At 43.5% G+C, this 14,277-nt stretch overlaps 1 protein-coding gene across 10 annotated transcripts in view; it reads left to right on the top strand.

Moving 5' to 3' along the window:
* Positions 1–1,193: 1,193 nt before the first annotated feature.
* The window catches only part of PHKA2 (phosphorylase kinase regulatory subunit alpha 2), a 91,022-nt gene continuing 77,938 nt past the window's right edge, over positions 1,194–14,277 (top strand). For 5 of the 10 annotated variants that reach the window (XM_088833603.1, XM_088833599.1, XM_088833596.1 and 2 more), the window contains exons 1-2: positions 1,195–1,362; positions 1,919–2,010. In XM_088833603.1, the coding sequence (XP_088689729.1) occupies positions 1,302–1,362; positions 1,919–2,010 (153 nt within the window). In that variant the 5' untranslated portion in view covers positions 1,195–1,301. Of the gene's footprint in view, positions 1,363–1,802; positions 2,011–14,277 lie in introns of all 10 variants that reach the window. The other 5 variants (XM_088833604.1, XM_088833600.1, XM_088833605.1 and 2 more) reach the window with 4 other exon arrangements.

Genomic DNA, 14,277 nt, shown 5'->3' with positions numbered 1-14,277 from the left:
ATTGAATATCAAACAGGTAAAACACGCCAAAGTTCACACCACTTGTAAATGGCAGAACTGGAATTTGAACTCAATTTGAACAAATTCCAAGACCTAAACTCTTGCTAAAGAAATATGGGAATTCAGAGTATGGGGATGACTAATAGGAGAGAAGAGCTGCTGCTGCTGCTGCTAAGTCACTTCAGTCGTGTCCGACTCTGTGTGACCCCATAGACGGAAGCCCACCAGGCTCCCCCGTCCCTGGGATTCTCCAGGCAAGAACACTGGAGTGGGTTGCCATTTCCTTCTCCAATGTGTGAAAGTGAAAAGTGAAAGTGAAGTAAGTCGCCCAGTCGTGTCTGACCCATAGCGACCCCACGGACTGCAGCCTACCAGGCTCCTCCATCCATGGGATTTTCTAGGCAAGAGTACTGGAGTGGCTTGCCATAGCCTTCTCCGGAGAAGAGCTGAGTGGGCCCTTAAAAGAGGCTTCAGATAGGCAAGGAGGAGGTCTACTGGGTCAGTTCAGTTCAGTCGCTCAGTCGTGTCCGACTCTACGACCCCATGGACTTCAGCATGCCAGGCCTCCCTGTCCACCAAGCATACAGTAAATGCATGGAGAGTAGCAAAGGAATTTAGGAATATTAGCTGAGCTGTCAGATTATGGGACCAGATTTTGATAGAAAATTAATAGTGGGCCGAAGATGGTAAAAAACAATGGGTCACGAAAAACGTGGGTCATAAAAAACAATCAGCCACGAAAAACGAATGCCAAGTTTCAAGTTGTAGGCCTGGAAGTGGACCACAGTTCAGGCCAGGTGAGCTTCTCCCAGGTGCCTAGTGTTGAGACTGCAGGCGCGGTGAGCAGCTGGGATCCCCTGCCCTGCCCCAGTCTGTCCCTCTCCTCTCCCCTCTGGGTCCAACTAGTCTGCTTCCGCTCGTGGGCAGAGACACGCCAGGGTAGAGATGCTCTTCCGGCCTGCGGAGGGGTGCCCGGGCAGCAGCGGTGGGTGGGCCTATTTCTCCTCACCAGGAACCCTCCCTCCGGCCGCTTGAGAAGCCTCGTCGCCCGCCAGCAGCCAGTTCTTTCATCTCCCCAACTCAGCTTGCTGCTCCGCAGCGCGGACGGATCTGGAGGCGGTGCTAGGGGGCGGGGCCAGGGATGCGATTGTGAGCTCATCTCAGGGCAGGGCGGGCCAGCATCCAAGCGTTTCAGAGGTGTTTTGCGCCTCCGGTCCGGCTCCGCGGCTTGCGCTCCGCGCCGGGGGCGTAGCGGGAGGCGGGCCTGGGGCGGGTCCAGGGGGCGGGTCCGGGACCTCCAGATGCCCGCGACGGAAGGGCCTGTTTCAATAGCCCCGGCTGTGGTCGGCTGCTGGCGGCAAGGTGAGGGGCTCAGAGAGGCAAACTGGTTCCCGCCCGGAGCCAACTTCCCCGCTACTCTCGTGGGCCACGTCGTTTTCCTTCCCCCGCGGGCCGGGACTCGGGGGGTTCGGTTCCGCGGTGGGGGCGCGGCCAGGGGCGGGACTGTGAGTGGGCTGCGGCGGGCGGGAAGGACAGGGTTCGTGGCCGGCCTCGAGGCCGCCTCGCGACCGCTTGCAGACGAAAAAGGCTTGGCGGGCGCAGCGTCGCCCCACGCCCGGAGCCCAGTTCCCTATTTCTCCCGCGAGGTTGCCAGGGACCCGCGAGCGTCGGGAGCGCGTCGGGCCTGGTCGAGGCGGGGTCGCCGTAGTGCCAGCCCCCATCTCCGCCTTCGCGCCTTTCTACCGTAAGAAAACTAGCTGGCTGACTTTCCAGTCATACTTTGGTTCTGTCGTTTTTAAAAGTCCCTACCTCTTACCACTGGGCTCCATCCCGAGAACTGACCGAGGCTGTGACTGTTTGGGAACCAGGCCCGCTCAGCGGCCGCAGCCCCGGCGACCCGTCTCTTTGCAACGGGTAGGACGCAACGCGGAGATGAGGAGCAGGAGCAATTCCGGGGTCCGCTTAGACGGATACGCGCGGCTGGTGCAGCAAACAATCCTCTGTTACCAGGTAAGGAGGGACCATGCCGAACTGCCCTCTCGAGGCACTTATTCTCCTACTCAGTCCCCTCTCTTGCCCTTAGACTCTGCAGTTATGAGGGTTTTTTTTTTTTCTTTAAATCCAGTTTTGCTAGCCAGTGGTTACTTCTCACCCCCATTCCCACCTCGTCCACTTTCCGAGTCAGGGGACCGAAGGGCTTTGGGGCTACACTTCACAGGATTCTTTGACTACTGTTTGGGACCGAAGATAGGAGCCCTTTAGATGACCTGGGTACAAAATGCGTCTTTTTGCATGGACTCAGCTTCTTTCGATGGAAGGAGGTGTGTGTAGATTGGACAGCACATTGAATGAGGATGGTGAACTCTGTACTGTGACGACAGTAGACGGGAGGGGAGAAATTCTGGGATGTGTATCCCACTCCCGGTTGTGTGTTGATGGCTGGTATTCCGCCCTTGAGTTATCTTGTTAGAGACCCACCTGCGAGGGCCTTAGGGCTTACTCTGTTGCCCTTATTTTACTGATGAGAAATCTGTGGGCCAAAAAGATTACTGCAGGTAGCAGCTTTCGACCCAAACGCAGGTGTTCACTCAAGCTGGAGGAGATCTGTGAAGCTTCTCGTGTGGTCTTGACGTCTGAATATCTCCTGGTTTGTATTACTCAGCTAAAGTTATGTGTGGCCCAACATGTGAGACCCCTGGACTATTTTTATTCTTCCTGAAGACAGCAGCTGTGTTGCTTGCCTTCAATCAACAGCAACTATTTATAGGGCCTCCATGTCAGAGAAGGAAGTGGCATTCCATGATAGAGGCCTGTTCACTCCCAAGGCACTGACCCTTTTCCCTATAGCCAGTTTCACAGGCTTGTTTCTTCATTCAGGAAATATTTGTTGTGTACCTATTACGTGCAAGGCACCCTGTCTGGTGCTGGGCCTACAAAGAAGAGTAGATACTTGTAGTGCAGTGAGATTCATGTATAATAGGTCCACAGTCCCTTGTTTGAAACTCTTGACGTCAGATGCGGTTTGCAAGTCAGAAATGTTTGGATTTGGGGTGGTATACATATATTGAATATTCCCTAGTAACTGCAATGAAATCTAGGCAGCACCGTTAATCAAACACACTATTGTTTTCCACATCAGAATATGGAGATTATCACTGAGTAGGAAAAGTAAATACAGGAAGCAGTTTCACACCAATTCAGGTCAGCGTTTTGCCATCAAATGAGCTTGCTGAAAACTTATGAAAACACTTCAAGTTTTTAGAGCATACTGGCTTTTGAAATTGCACATGAAGGATTGTGATTCTTATTTTGGGAGCCTTGCCCCATTTGGGGAGCATGAAGGAGTACTGGAAGAGATGATGTTCAAGTTGAGAACTGAAGAAGTAGGCCACAAATGGGGTGACTTTTTTTTTTTTTGCCTCCTCTTTGAAGTAGATTATAATTACTTACACACAGTGGTTTAAAAATCCAAGTTGAAAATCCTTGCCGTTCATTACTGTGAAGGAGCTTTAAGGAGAACTGATCAATCTTGGTGATTGTGTCACACCTGGGTTTAATCTCTAGCTCTTTCTTCAACTACTACACCTCTCTGAGTCCAGGCCCTTACGTGTAAAATGAGGGTAATTAACACCTCATGCGAAGAGTTGACTCACTGGAAAAGACTCTGATGCTGGGAGGGATTGGGGGCGGGAGGAGAAGGGGACGATAGGGAATGAGATGGCTGGATGGCATCACCGACTCGATGGACATGAGTTTGAGTGAACTCCAGGAGTTGGTGATGGACAGGGAGGCCTGGCGTGCTGTGATTCATGGGGTCGCAAAGAGTCGGACACGACTGATCGACTGAACTGAACACCTGTGATTAGTGCTCAGTATGTCAGCTGTTCTCCCCACCTACTAGGCATTAGTAAACAGTGCTGTTGGTGGTGGTATAATTTTGATATGTTGTTGTTAGTCCCTGAGTCATGTCCGACTCTTTGTGACCCCAGGAGCTATATAGCCTTCCAGGCTCCTCTGTCCCATGTTATTCTCCAGGCAAGAATACTGGAATAAGTTGCCATTTCTTCTCCAGGGGATCTTCCAGACCAGCGATCGAACCCAAGTCTCCTGCATTGGTAGGAGGATTCTTTACCACTGCAACACCCAGGAGGCCCTAATTTTGATATAGGCCACACATATTCAGACCACAAGTCCTCGCCTCACCACCCTGGTCCAGGATGCTCTCTTTCCTGAGGGCGCTGATATAGCTACTAATTGCTTTCTGGTCTTTGAACATAATTATGTCTCCCCATGGATTCTGTGAGATCCTTAAGCGCAGAGACCTCATCAGTTTTGTTCCTTTGGCATGAAGCAGTGTTCCAGACACATGAAAAGTACCTTTATGTCCTTGGTGATGAAATACCTTCTGCAGGCTCTGAGCCTTCCTAATGACCCAGCTATTGATCCAGGCTTACCTTCCCTCAGGAGCAAAAGAACTGTCTTCCCAGTAAAGCAAATCTGTAGCATTGGACTTTCCTCTCCAACATTTTAATGATTAAAAAACAGTTGTCTGAGCCTTTAGTTGTATTTATTTTGGGGGTAGTTTGTGAGAAGACCTCATGTTTGCCCTGTTTTTCTCTTCATGACTGCACACTCAAGCTTTCCTGATTAACCAGAGCACTCCAAGTATAGTTCTGTTGGCACTCCCATGACTGTGCACGTGTGGAGTCACAGTCCTTCCCACCTTCCCCCACCTCGAAGCCATCCCACCCCAACAGCTAGTCTTCACAGCTGTAGAGTGCTAACCCATTTAGGGCCTCCTCATCGTTTCTGAGTGATCTTAGGTCACCTATCCAGTCAGTAAACATGAAAGAGCAATTTTATGTTATGCATATTATTAAAATTATTTTTGGCATGCTAGGTCTTCATTGCTGCATGGGCTTTTCGCTGGTTGTGGAGAGCTGGTGCTACTCTCTAGTTGTGGTGCACAAGCTTCTCATTTCGGTGGCTTCTCCTGTTGGGGAGCACAGGCTCTTGGTCAGTAGTTGGGGCTCGTGGGCTCTAGAGCACAGGCTCAATAGTTGCGGCACATGGGCTTAGTTGCATGTGGGAGCTTCCTGGATCAGGGAATGAACTCATGTGTCTTGCATTGGCAAGCAAATTCTTTACCACCAGGGAAGCCCTGTGTTAGGCACGTTTTTACCATAGTAAAAAAATGAATGAGCTGGACTGTAAATGAGTGGTTTCTAAAGTTTATGCTGGATATTTTTATGCTGTCTTCTATAGAAAGGTGCAGATGTTTATGAGGCAGTTTTCATTGTCAGCTGATACAAGGCTGACCTCTGTTTCTGATGTGTTTTTTAAAAATATAGTTGATTTCTGGTATTACTTTCAGGTTTATAACTTCGTGATGCAATATTTTTATTGGTTTCCATTTAAAGTTATAAAATAAGGGCTATATTTCCCCGTGCTATACAATATATCCTTGTAGTTTGTCTCATACAAAGTGGTTTTTACCTCTTAATTCCCTACCCCTGTCTTGCCCCTCCCCTTCCCTCTCCCCACTAATAATCACTAATTTATTCTCTATATCTGAGTCTGTTTCTGTTTTGTTTTATTCATTTGTTTGCCTTATTTTTTAGATTCCACATATAAATGATAAAATATAGTATTTGTCTTTCTCTTTCTGACTTATTTCACTAAGCCTAATACCCTCTAGTTCCATCCACATTGTTGCAAATGGCAGAATTCATTATTTTTTGTGGTCGAGTAGTAGTCCATTGTATATATACACCACATCTTTATTCATCCACCAGTTGATGAACACTTAGGTTGCTTAGGTGTCTTGTCTATTGTAAATAATGCTGCTATGAACATTGGAGTGCGTGTATCTTTTTAAATTACTGTTTTTCTTTTCTTTGGATATATACCCAGGAGTGGACTTGCTGTATCATATGGTAGTTCTGTTTCTCGTTTTTTAAGGGAACCTCCATACTGTTTTCCACAGTGGCTACACCAATTTACATTCTCACCAACAGTGTACAAAGGTTCCCTTTTCTCCCCATCCTTGCCAACATTTGGTATTTGTGTTCTTTTTTATGTTAGCCATTCTGACAGGTGTGAGGTGGTATCTCATTGTGGCTTTGATTTGCATTTCTCTGATTAGTGATGTTGAACTTTTTAAATTGAGATCAATTAACTTTGATTTCACTTATTAGAAATCACTTAACATTAAATATATTGAACTCATAACTCTTTAGTTTGAGATAATACGTTGTTTATATCAGCTGGCATATCAACTAATTTCCCTTTCCTGTGTCTGTGAAAGAATATTTTCCATTAGTCATTTGTCAGATATACTTACTGTGAAACTTTATTTGAATATATAAGGCAAAGAAGGAAAGAGTTGTACTTATAAAAGGGTCCTTTTGCAAGATTTGTTTTGAATGTACTGAAAGTATTAATATAAACTTTAAAGAGTACCTGCTTAGATACTCCTTGAGAGTCCCTTGGATGCAAGGAGATCAAACCAGTCCATCCTGAAGGAAATCAGTCCTGAATATTCATTGGAAGGACTGATGCTGAAACTCCAGTACTTTGGCCACCTGATGGGAAGAACTGACTCATTTGAAAAGACCCTGATGCTGGAAAAGATTGAAGGCAGGAGGAGAAGGGGATGACAGAGGATGAGATGGTTGGATGGCATTGCCGACTGTATGGACATGAGTTTTGAGTAAGTTCCAGGAGTTGGTGATGGACAGGGAAGCCTGGCATGCTGCAGTCCATGGGGTCGCAAAGAGTTGGACACAACTGAGCGACTGAACTGAGCTGAAGAAGTTATCTCCAAAGTATTCAAAGTATCTTTTAAGTATTTGTTGACTTAAAATTATTTTAAAAATTCCTAGATTTATTTTGACCTTGAGAAGAAATACTAACCTTGTATATTTTTTCAGTATCAGCTCTGTTTGAAGGCTCATTCATAAAGTGTTAAGTACAAAGTGGTGATAAAAGAATATGGATAGGAAAGAAAAATAGAGACTTCCCTGGTGATCCAGTGGTTCAAACTCCACTGGATCCCAATGCAGGGGGTCCGATTTTGATCCCTGGTTGGGGAACTAGATCCCACATGCCACAACTAAGATTGAGAACAGCCAAATAAATAAGCAGGTATTTAAAAAAAAAAAAAAAAGAAAATATTCAAGGCAGTGTTCACTGTAACTGTAGATAATTTTGTATAAAAAGCAGACAAGATCAGGACAGTAAGTGTTGCTATCTAGTCATAATAGAATTTAAAATGAGAATAGGATAACTAAAACATGGAGTATGGAACAAATTGTAATCATAATAAAGACTAATTTGAGGGAAGGTTGAAAGAAGGTATAATTAAATACTGAGAAATAACATGGCAGAAGAATGGGAGGAAACTGGAGTTAAAGCATTCTAAGGCCCTCATGTTTGGCATAGTCAATGAAGCAGAAATAGATGTTTTTCTGGAACTCTCTTGCTTTCTCCATGATCCAGCAGATGTTGGCAATTTGATCTCTGGTGCCTCTGCCTTTTCTAAAACCTGCTTGAACATCTGGGAGTTCACGGTTCACATATTGCTGAAGCCTGGCTTGGAGAATTTTGAGCATGACTTTACTGGCATGTGAGATGAGTGCAATCGTGCGGTAGTTTGAGCATTCTTTGGCATTGCCTTTCTTTGGGATTGGAATGAAGACTGACCTTTTCCAGTCCTGTGGCCACTGCTGAGGTTTCCAAATTTGCTGGCATATTGAGTGAAGCACTTTCACAGCATCATCTTTCAGGATCTGAAATAGCTCAACTGGAATTCCATCACCTCCACTAGCTTTGTTCGTAGTGATGCTCTCTAAGGCCCACTTGACTTCACATTCCAAGATGTCTGGCTCTATGTCAGTGATCACGTTATCGTGACTATCTTTGTCGTGAAGATCTTTTTTGTACAGTTCTTCTGTGTATTCTTGCCACCTCTTCTTAATATCTTCTGCTTCTGTTAGGTCCATACCATTTCTGTCCTTTATCGAGCCCATCTTTGCATGAACTGTTCCCTTGGAATCTCTAATTTCCTTGAAGAGATCTCTTGTTTTTCCTATTCTGTTGTTTTCCTCTATTTCTTTGCATTGATCACTGAGGAAGGCTTTCTTATCTCTCCTTGCTATTCTTTGGAACTCTGCATTCAGATGTTTATATCTTTCCTTTTCTCCTTTGCTTTTCGCTTCTCTTCTTTTCACAGCTATTTGTAAGGCCTCCTCAGACAGCCATTTTGCTTTTTTGCATTTCTTTTCCATGGGGATGGTCTTGGTCCCTGTCTCCTGTACAATGTCACGGACCTCCGTCCAGAGTTCATCAGGCACTCTATCTATCAGATCTAGTCCCTTAAATCTATTTCTCACTTCCACTGTATAATCATAAGGGATTTGATTTAGGTCATATCTGAATGGGCTAGTGGTTTTCCCTACTTTCTTCAATTTAAGTCTGAATTTGGCAATAAGGAGTTCATGATCTGAGCCACAGTCAGCTCCTGGTCTTGTTTTTGCTATCTGTATAGAGCTCCATCTTTGGCTGCAAAGAATGTAATCAGTCTGATTTCGGTGTTGACCATCTGGTGATGTCCAAGTGTAGAGTCTTCTCTTGTGGGAGAAAATAATAGCAAACGAAGCAACTGACAAAGAATTAATCTCCAAAATACACAAGCAGCTCATGCAGCTGAATTCCAGAAAAATAAACAACCCAATCAAAAAATGGGCCAAAGAACTAAACAGACATTTCTCCAAAGAAGACATACAGATGGCTAACACGTGAAAAATGCTCAGCATCACTCATTATCAGAGAAATGCAAATCTAACCCACAGTGAGGTACCATCTCACACCAGTCAGAATGGCTGCTATCAAAAAGTCTACAAGCAATAAATGCTGGAGAGGGTGCGGAGAAAAAGGAACCCTCTTACATTGTTGGTGGGAATGCAAACTAGTACAGCCACTATGGAGAACAGTGTGGAGATTCCTCAAAAAACTGGAAATAGAACTGCCATATGACCCAGCAATCCCACTGCTGGACATACACACCGAGGAAACCAGAATTGAGAAAGAGACACGTGTACCCCAATGTTCATTGCAGCACTGTTTACAATAGCCAGGACATGGAAGCAACCTAGATGTCCATCAGCAGATGAATGGATAAGAAAGCTTTGGTACATATACACAATGGAATATTACTCAGCCATTAAAAAGAATACATTTGAATCAGTTCTAATGAGGTAGATGAAACTGGAGCCTATTATACAGAGTGAAGTAAGCCAGAAAGAAACACCAATACAGTATACTAATGCATACATATGGAATTTAGAAAGATGGTCACAATGGCCCTATGTGTGAGAGCAAGAGACACAGATGTGAAGAACAGTCTTTTGGACTCTGTGGGAGAAGACGAGGGTGGGATGATTTGAGAGGGTAGCGTTTAAACGTGTATATTATCATATATGAAGCAGATTGCTGGTCCAGGTTTGATACAGGAGACAGGGTGCTCAGGGCTGGTGCACTGGGATGACCCTAGGGGATGGGATGGGGAGGGAGGTGGGAAGGGGGTTCAGGATGGGGAGCACATGTGCGCCTGTGGCTGATTCATGTCAATGTATGGCAAAACCACTACAATATTGTGATTAGTCTCCAATTAAAATAATTTAAAAAAAAGAAAACCTGAAAAAAAATTAAAAAATAAAAATAATGGGAGAATAAAGAAAATTTGATCGCTCCAAGAGTAGGAAGGAAAAGGGTGCTTGGGGACTGAGTGAGTGAGTGAAAGTTGTGTCTGACTCTGTGTGTCCAACTGTAGTCCCTGGAATTCTCCATGCCAGAATACTGGAGTGGGTAGCCTTTCCCTTCTCCAGTGAGGGGTCCTTGGGGAGTGAGGGAAGTTTTTTAAAAAGCACAAAGGACAAAACAGGAAGATGCAGATAAGTCTATAATAGTAATCACAATAAATGTTAATTTTTAAATTAGCCAGATAATAGAAATTAATTTTTAAAAAGTTGTAAATATATATGTGATTTGAGACAAACCTAAAACAGGGGATACTTAAAAGTTGAACATATAATTAATGAGACAAGATATACTATACAAATGCTAACCAAAAATAAGTTTGTAATTTTATACTAACAGGCAGAGATTTTGAAATGTAAAATAATTCTATTAGGAATTCAGAAGTGTTGTATTACTAGTGATGAATGGATAGTTCACCAAGAAAGCAATTTTAAACACACAGAATATTAACAACATATCAATAGTTTCAAAATCTATGAAGCAAAACTTGGCCTAGTTGCTGACAAATCCATAACCATAGTGGGAGTTTTTGAATTCCTTTCTCTCAGATACTGCTTTATAGATAAAGCAGAGAAATAATTAGGACATAAAAAATTTGAGCACTTCCTTAAGAAGCAAACTTGATCAAGTATACATACGTACATAGATTTCTGTTCCCAACCAATAGAAAATACTTATTTGTTTCAACCTTGCAAAGTATATTTTTCAAAAAATTAGGGTATAATGGAAATCTTGAAAAATACTGAAGAATCAGCTTTATGTATATGTACCGTATTATATATACATATACACACACAATATCATGGATTTAAGAAGAAATTATAACAAATTATGAAATATTTAGAGTTGAATGAAAACAGGCATTCCAAATATCAATTTATGGAATATTGTTAAAGTGGGATGTAAAGAGATGTTTATATCATGAAATGTATATATTAGAAAAGAAAAAATTTAAAAATTTATGAACTCAAGTTGAGAAAAGGAAAACAGAGTGTACCCAAGAAAATAGATGAAAGGAAATAATAAAAAGGCCAACAATTCATGTAATATAAAACAAACATTAAATATTGACAAGACCAAAAGCTAGTTTTAAAGAAAGACTAATGAAAAGGCAAATTTCTGTCAGGGTTGATGTTGTTTAGTCACTGAGTCGTGTCCGACTTTTTGCGACCCCATGAACTATAGCCCACCAGGCTCCTCTGTCCATGGGATTTCCCAAGCAAGAATACTGGAGTGAGTTGCCATTTCCTTCTCCAGGGGATCTTTCTGACCCAGAGATTGAACCTGCATTGGCAGGCGAATTCTTTATCACTGTGCCACCTGGGAAGCCCCAGGGTTGATGGGGGAGTGGGAAGAAGGACATATAAACAATATTAAGTGAAAATGGAAAAATACTATGAATAATTTTAGACAGTAAATTTGAAAACATAAGCGACAGTTTTCTAGATAAATATTACCGATGTAAATGCAAGAAAAAAATTACATCCTAATAAACTATAACCATTAAAGAAAACTGAATTAGTGAAAAAAAATCCTAGTCCAAGATGAGTTTATAGACTAGGACCGAGGAACATTTAGAGGTTTATTCATTCATCCATCTTTGGAGACAAAGGAATTTGGCTTTTATTCTGAGTGGGAAGGGAAGTGATAAGAGGGTTTTGAGCAAATGAATGATGTTTGAAAAGAATCACTCCACTGGCTACATGGAATGCAATGTGTCAAGATACAAAATGGGCAGTTTCTGCAGTTGGAGCATGATGGTTCTGACAGTGGTTGTAATGGAGACAGATAGGAATGGTTGAGCTTGGAGAAATTTTCAGAGATGGAGATAAGTTTTACTGGTGGTTTGAGTGTACAACGTGTGGAAGAAAGAAAAGCTAAGAATATGACTCCAAGGTTTTTGGCTTGAGCAACTGGTAGGATGGAATTGCTTTTTAGTGAGATGGGGAAGATAGTGGAGGAGCAAGTTTCTGGGGGAAGATAAGGAGTTTTGTTAATTTTGAGGTGCCCATTAGACATCTAAGTGGAAATGGTAAGTAGACAGTTGAATCCATGAGTCTGGAAGTCAGCGGAGAGGTCGGGAGTGGAGATGAAAGTCTTGGAGTTATTGGTATACGTATACGTGGTATTTAAAAGGTACTGAGACTGGATGAGATCACAGGAGTGAGTGTAAACAGGGAAGAGAGGACATTTAAAGAGGAGGTTTCCAAAAATGGGGAGATCAAAAGATGAGGAACCACCCAGGGGTACTGAGAAGCAGCAGATGAGGAAGTAGGAAAACCAGCCAAGGGTGGTGGTTATCCTAGAAGCAAATGAGGAAAGTGATTCAGGGAGGAGTGTCATATGGGTAAAAGTCAAGTCGCAACAAGACTGAAAATTGAGCTTTAGATTTAGCTGTGTAGAAGTCATTGGTGATCTTGTCACGCAGATTTTGTGGGTACTGGAGGAAAAATTGGTTGAGATGAGCTCAAGAGCTAAGAGCAGTGTATTCGTGAAGATGTGAGGTTGAGAGGGGTTTATGTGAGAAGTTCTATACCCGGTAGAAATGACTCAGTAGATAGGGGAGAAATGCGAGAGTGGGAATTACTGGAGCAGAGATAGTTTATCCATCAAAAGAGGGAAGGCAGGGTACACGGGTGCAGGGTTCTCTTTTGGTAGTTTCTACTTTCTCAGTGAAACACAAAGCACAGTCATTAGCTGAGAGTGAAGTTGAGAGGGGAGGGAGTTATCAGAGGTTTGCAGGGAGGGAAAAAGATCTGAAATTGTTAAGAGAAAAAGGGAATGAATGGACTAGGGATTTCTAGTATGATTGTTGGACAGCACTAAGGGTCATTGATTTCAAGCAAGTTCAGCCTGTATGGCTATGTTTTTCTCTAGCTATACAGGTCCACCCCCAGTGGCAGGCAGAGTCACATTTAGCCAGAGATGGGGTTTTTGTGTGGTGAGTACAGTGCAGTGAGGAGGAGCAAGAGATTAGCAAATAACCCCTATCTGAAATGAACTGTTTGAGATAAAAGATTAAGAGGAATAACTGTCAACTCCTTTTATGTGGCCAATATCCCAAGATACCACAGTCAAATAAGACATAATATTTATGAAATATTATTAATGGAGGAAATTCACTTATGAATGTTGATGTGAAGTATAAGGTAATAATACAGTGAAGCCAACAGTGTATTGAAAATAGATCATAATCAAGTAAAGATTATCTCAGTAATACAAGGAAACTGAAGGAACTGTATTAATGTAATACCACATTAATAAAGGAAAACGGCTTCAACTTTATCTGTAACATCTTATTTTTTAAAAAGAAAGGAATCTGGTGTTATGGTGGAATGCTTTCCTTTGTTGGGTCTGAGTGGTGGGTATTGATTACATTGCTTTCCTATGTGTTTGAAATCTTATTATATTGTAAAAATTAACGCTATATTAATAAACATAGTCTAGGAGTAGCCTAAGAGTCAACTTGGATTCCTTCTGTTCCCTCTTGTGCCATCAAAAAGTGAGAGAATGTACTGATGAGTTAGAGCACCAAAATCTGTCTCAGCTCCATCCACTTCTGTGCCTGTCCACTGCCCCTGCCCTAGTCCAGGCCACCATCATCTCATACCTGGACTGCCCCTCTAGCCTCCCAGTTGCTCCTTGCCTCCACTTTTGGCCCCTCATCCCCAGGAGTAAGCATCCTTACATCAGGCACCAGATTGCACTACTCTGCTGCCTACATCCTTCCCATGGCTTTCATCACTCCTAGAATACAATGCAGTGTTCTTCCAAACGTTGCAGTCTAGCTGTAGCCTAGCTCTCCAGCTTCTCTCACCACCAGGGGTGTGCTGGTAAAGGGTTAACAGCTGGTTCAGCTGACTTGCAAACTTGGCTTCTTTATCAAGAGCCATACCAGGAGGGAGAAATGAGAGAAAACCACCCCCAATGTCTTATGCCCAACAGTGAACTCTTGATCTTTCCCGATATATCTGGATACCACCGCTCATGTGGAGCCTTGAGTCAGCCACCCAGGAGTCTTTTTGACTTCTTTTTTCCTTTCTCGCCTGTATCTACTTCATCACCAAGCTCAGCTGATTTTCTCTCGACTCCATCAGCTGCTTCTGCTCCGCTCTACCATCACCACCCTCCTCGTTAAGCCACCAGCCTTGCCGCGCTCTATCCCTGTACTGGCTTCCCCACCTGTCTTCTCTCTGCAGCCACTCTCAGTCCCCTCCCAGTTTTTATCCAGACTGCAGCCAAAGTGGTCGTCTTCAAAGCAGATGTGCCCTCCTGCTGACCCGCACTCTGGGTAACATCTTAACCTCCCTTCTTTCTTGGCTCCTCCGGGGAAGCCCTCCAGCCCTCCATGACGCCTTCACAGCATGACACACATCCCCTTTGCTGCACTTAACTGAGTTAGAATTTTACATCTACTTGTGTGACTTAAAATGAATGAATTCCCACTCGACTATAAAG

Source organism: Moschus berezovskii, chromosome X (genome assembly GCF_049115385.1).
Source record: "Moschus berezovskii isolate FMDL1 chromosome X, NW_MosBer_1.0, whole genome shotgun sequence".
Lineage (NCBI taxonomy): Eukaryota > Metazoa > Chordata > Mammalia > Artiodactyla > Moschidae > Moschus > Moschus berezovskii.
The sequence above is the reverse complement of the archived record's forward strand: the minus strand, read 5'-3'. Positions and strand labels throughout refer to the sequence as shown.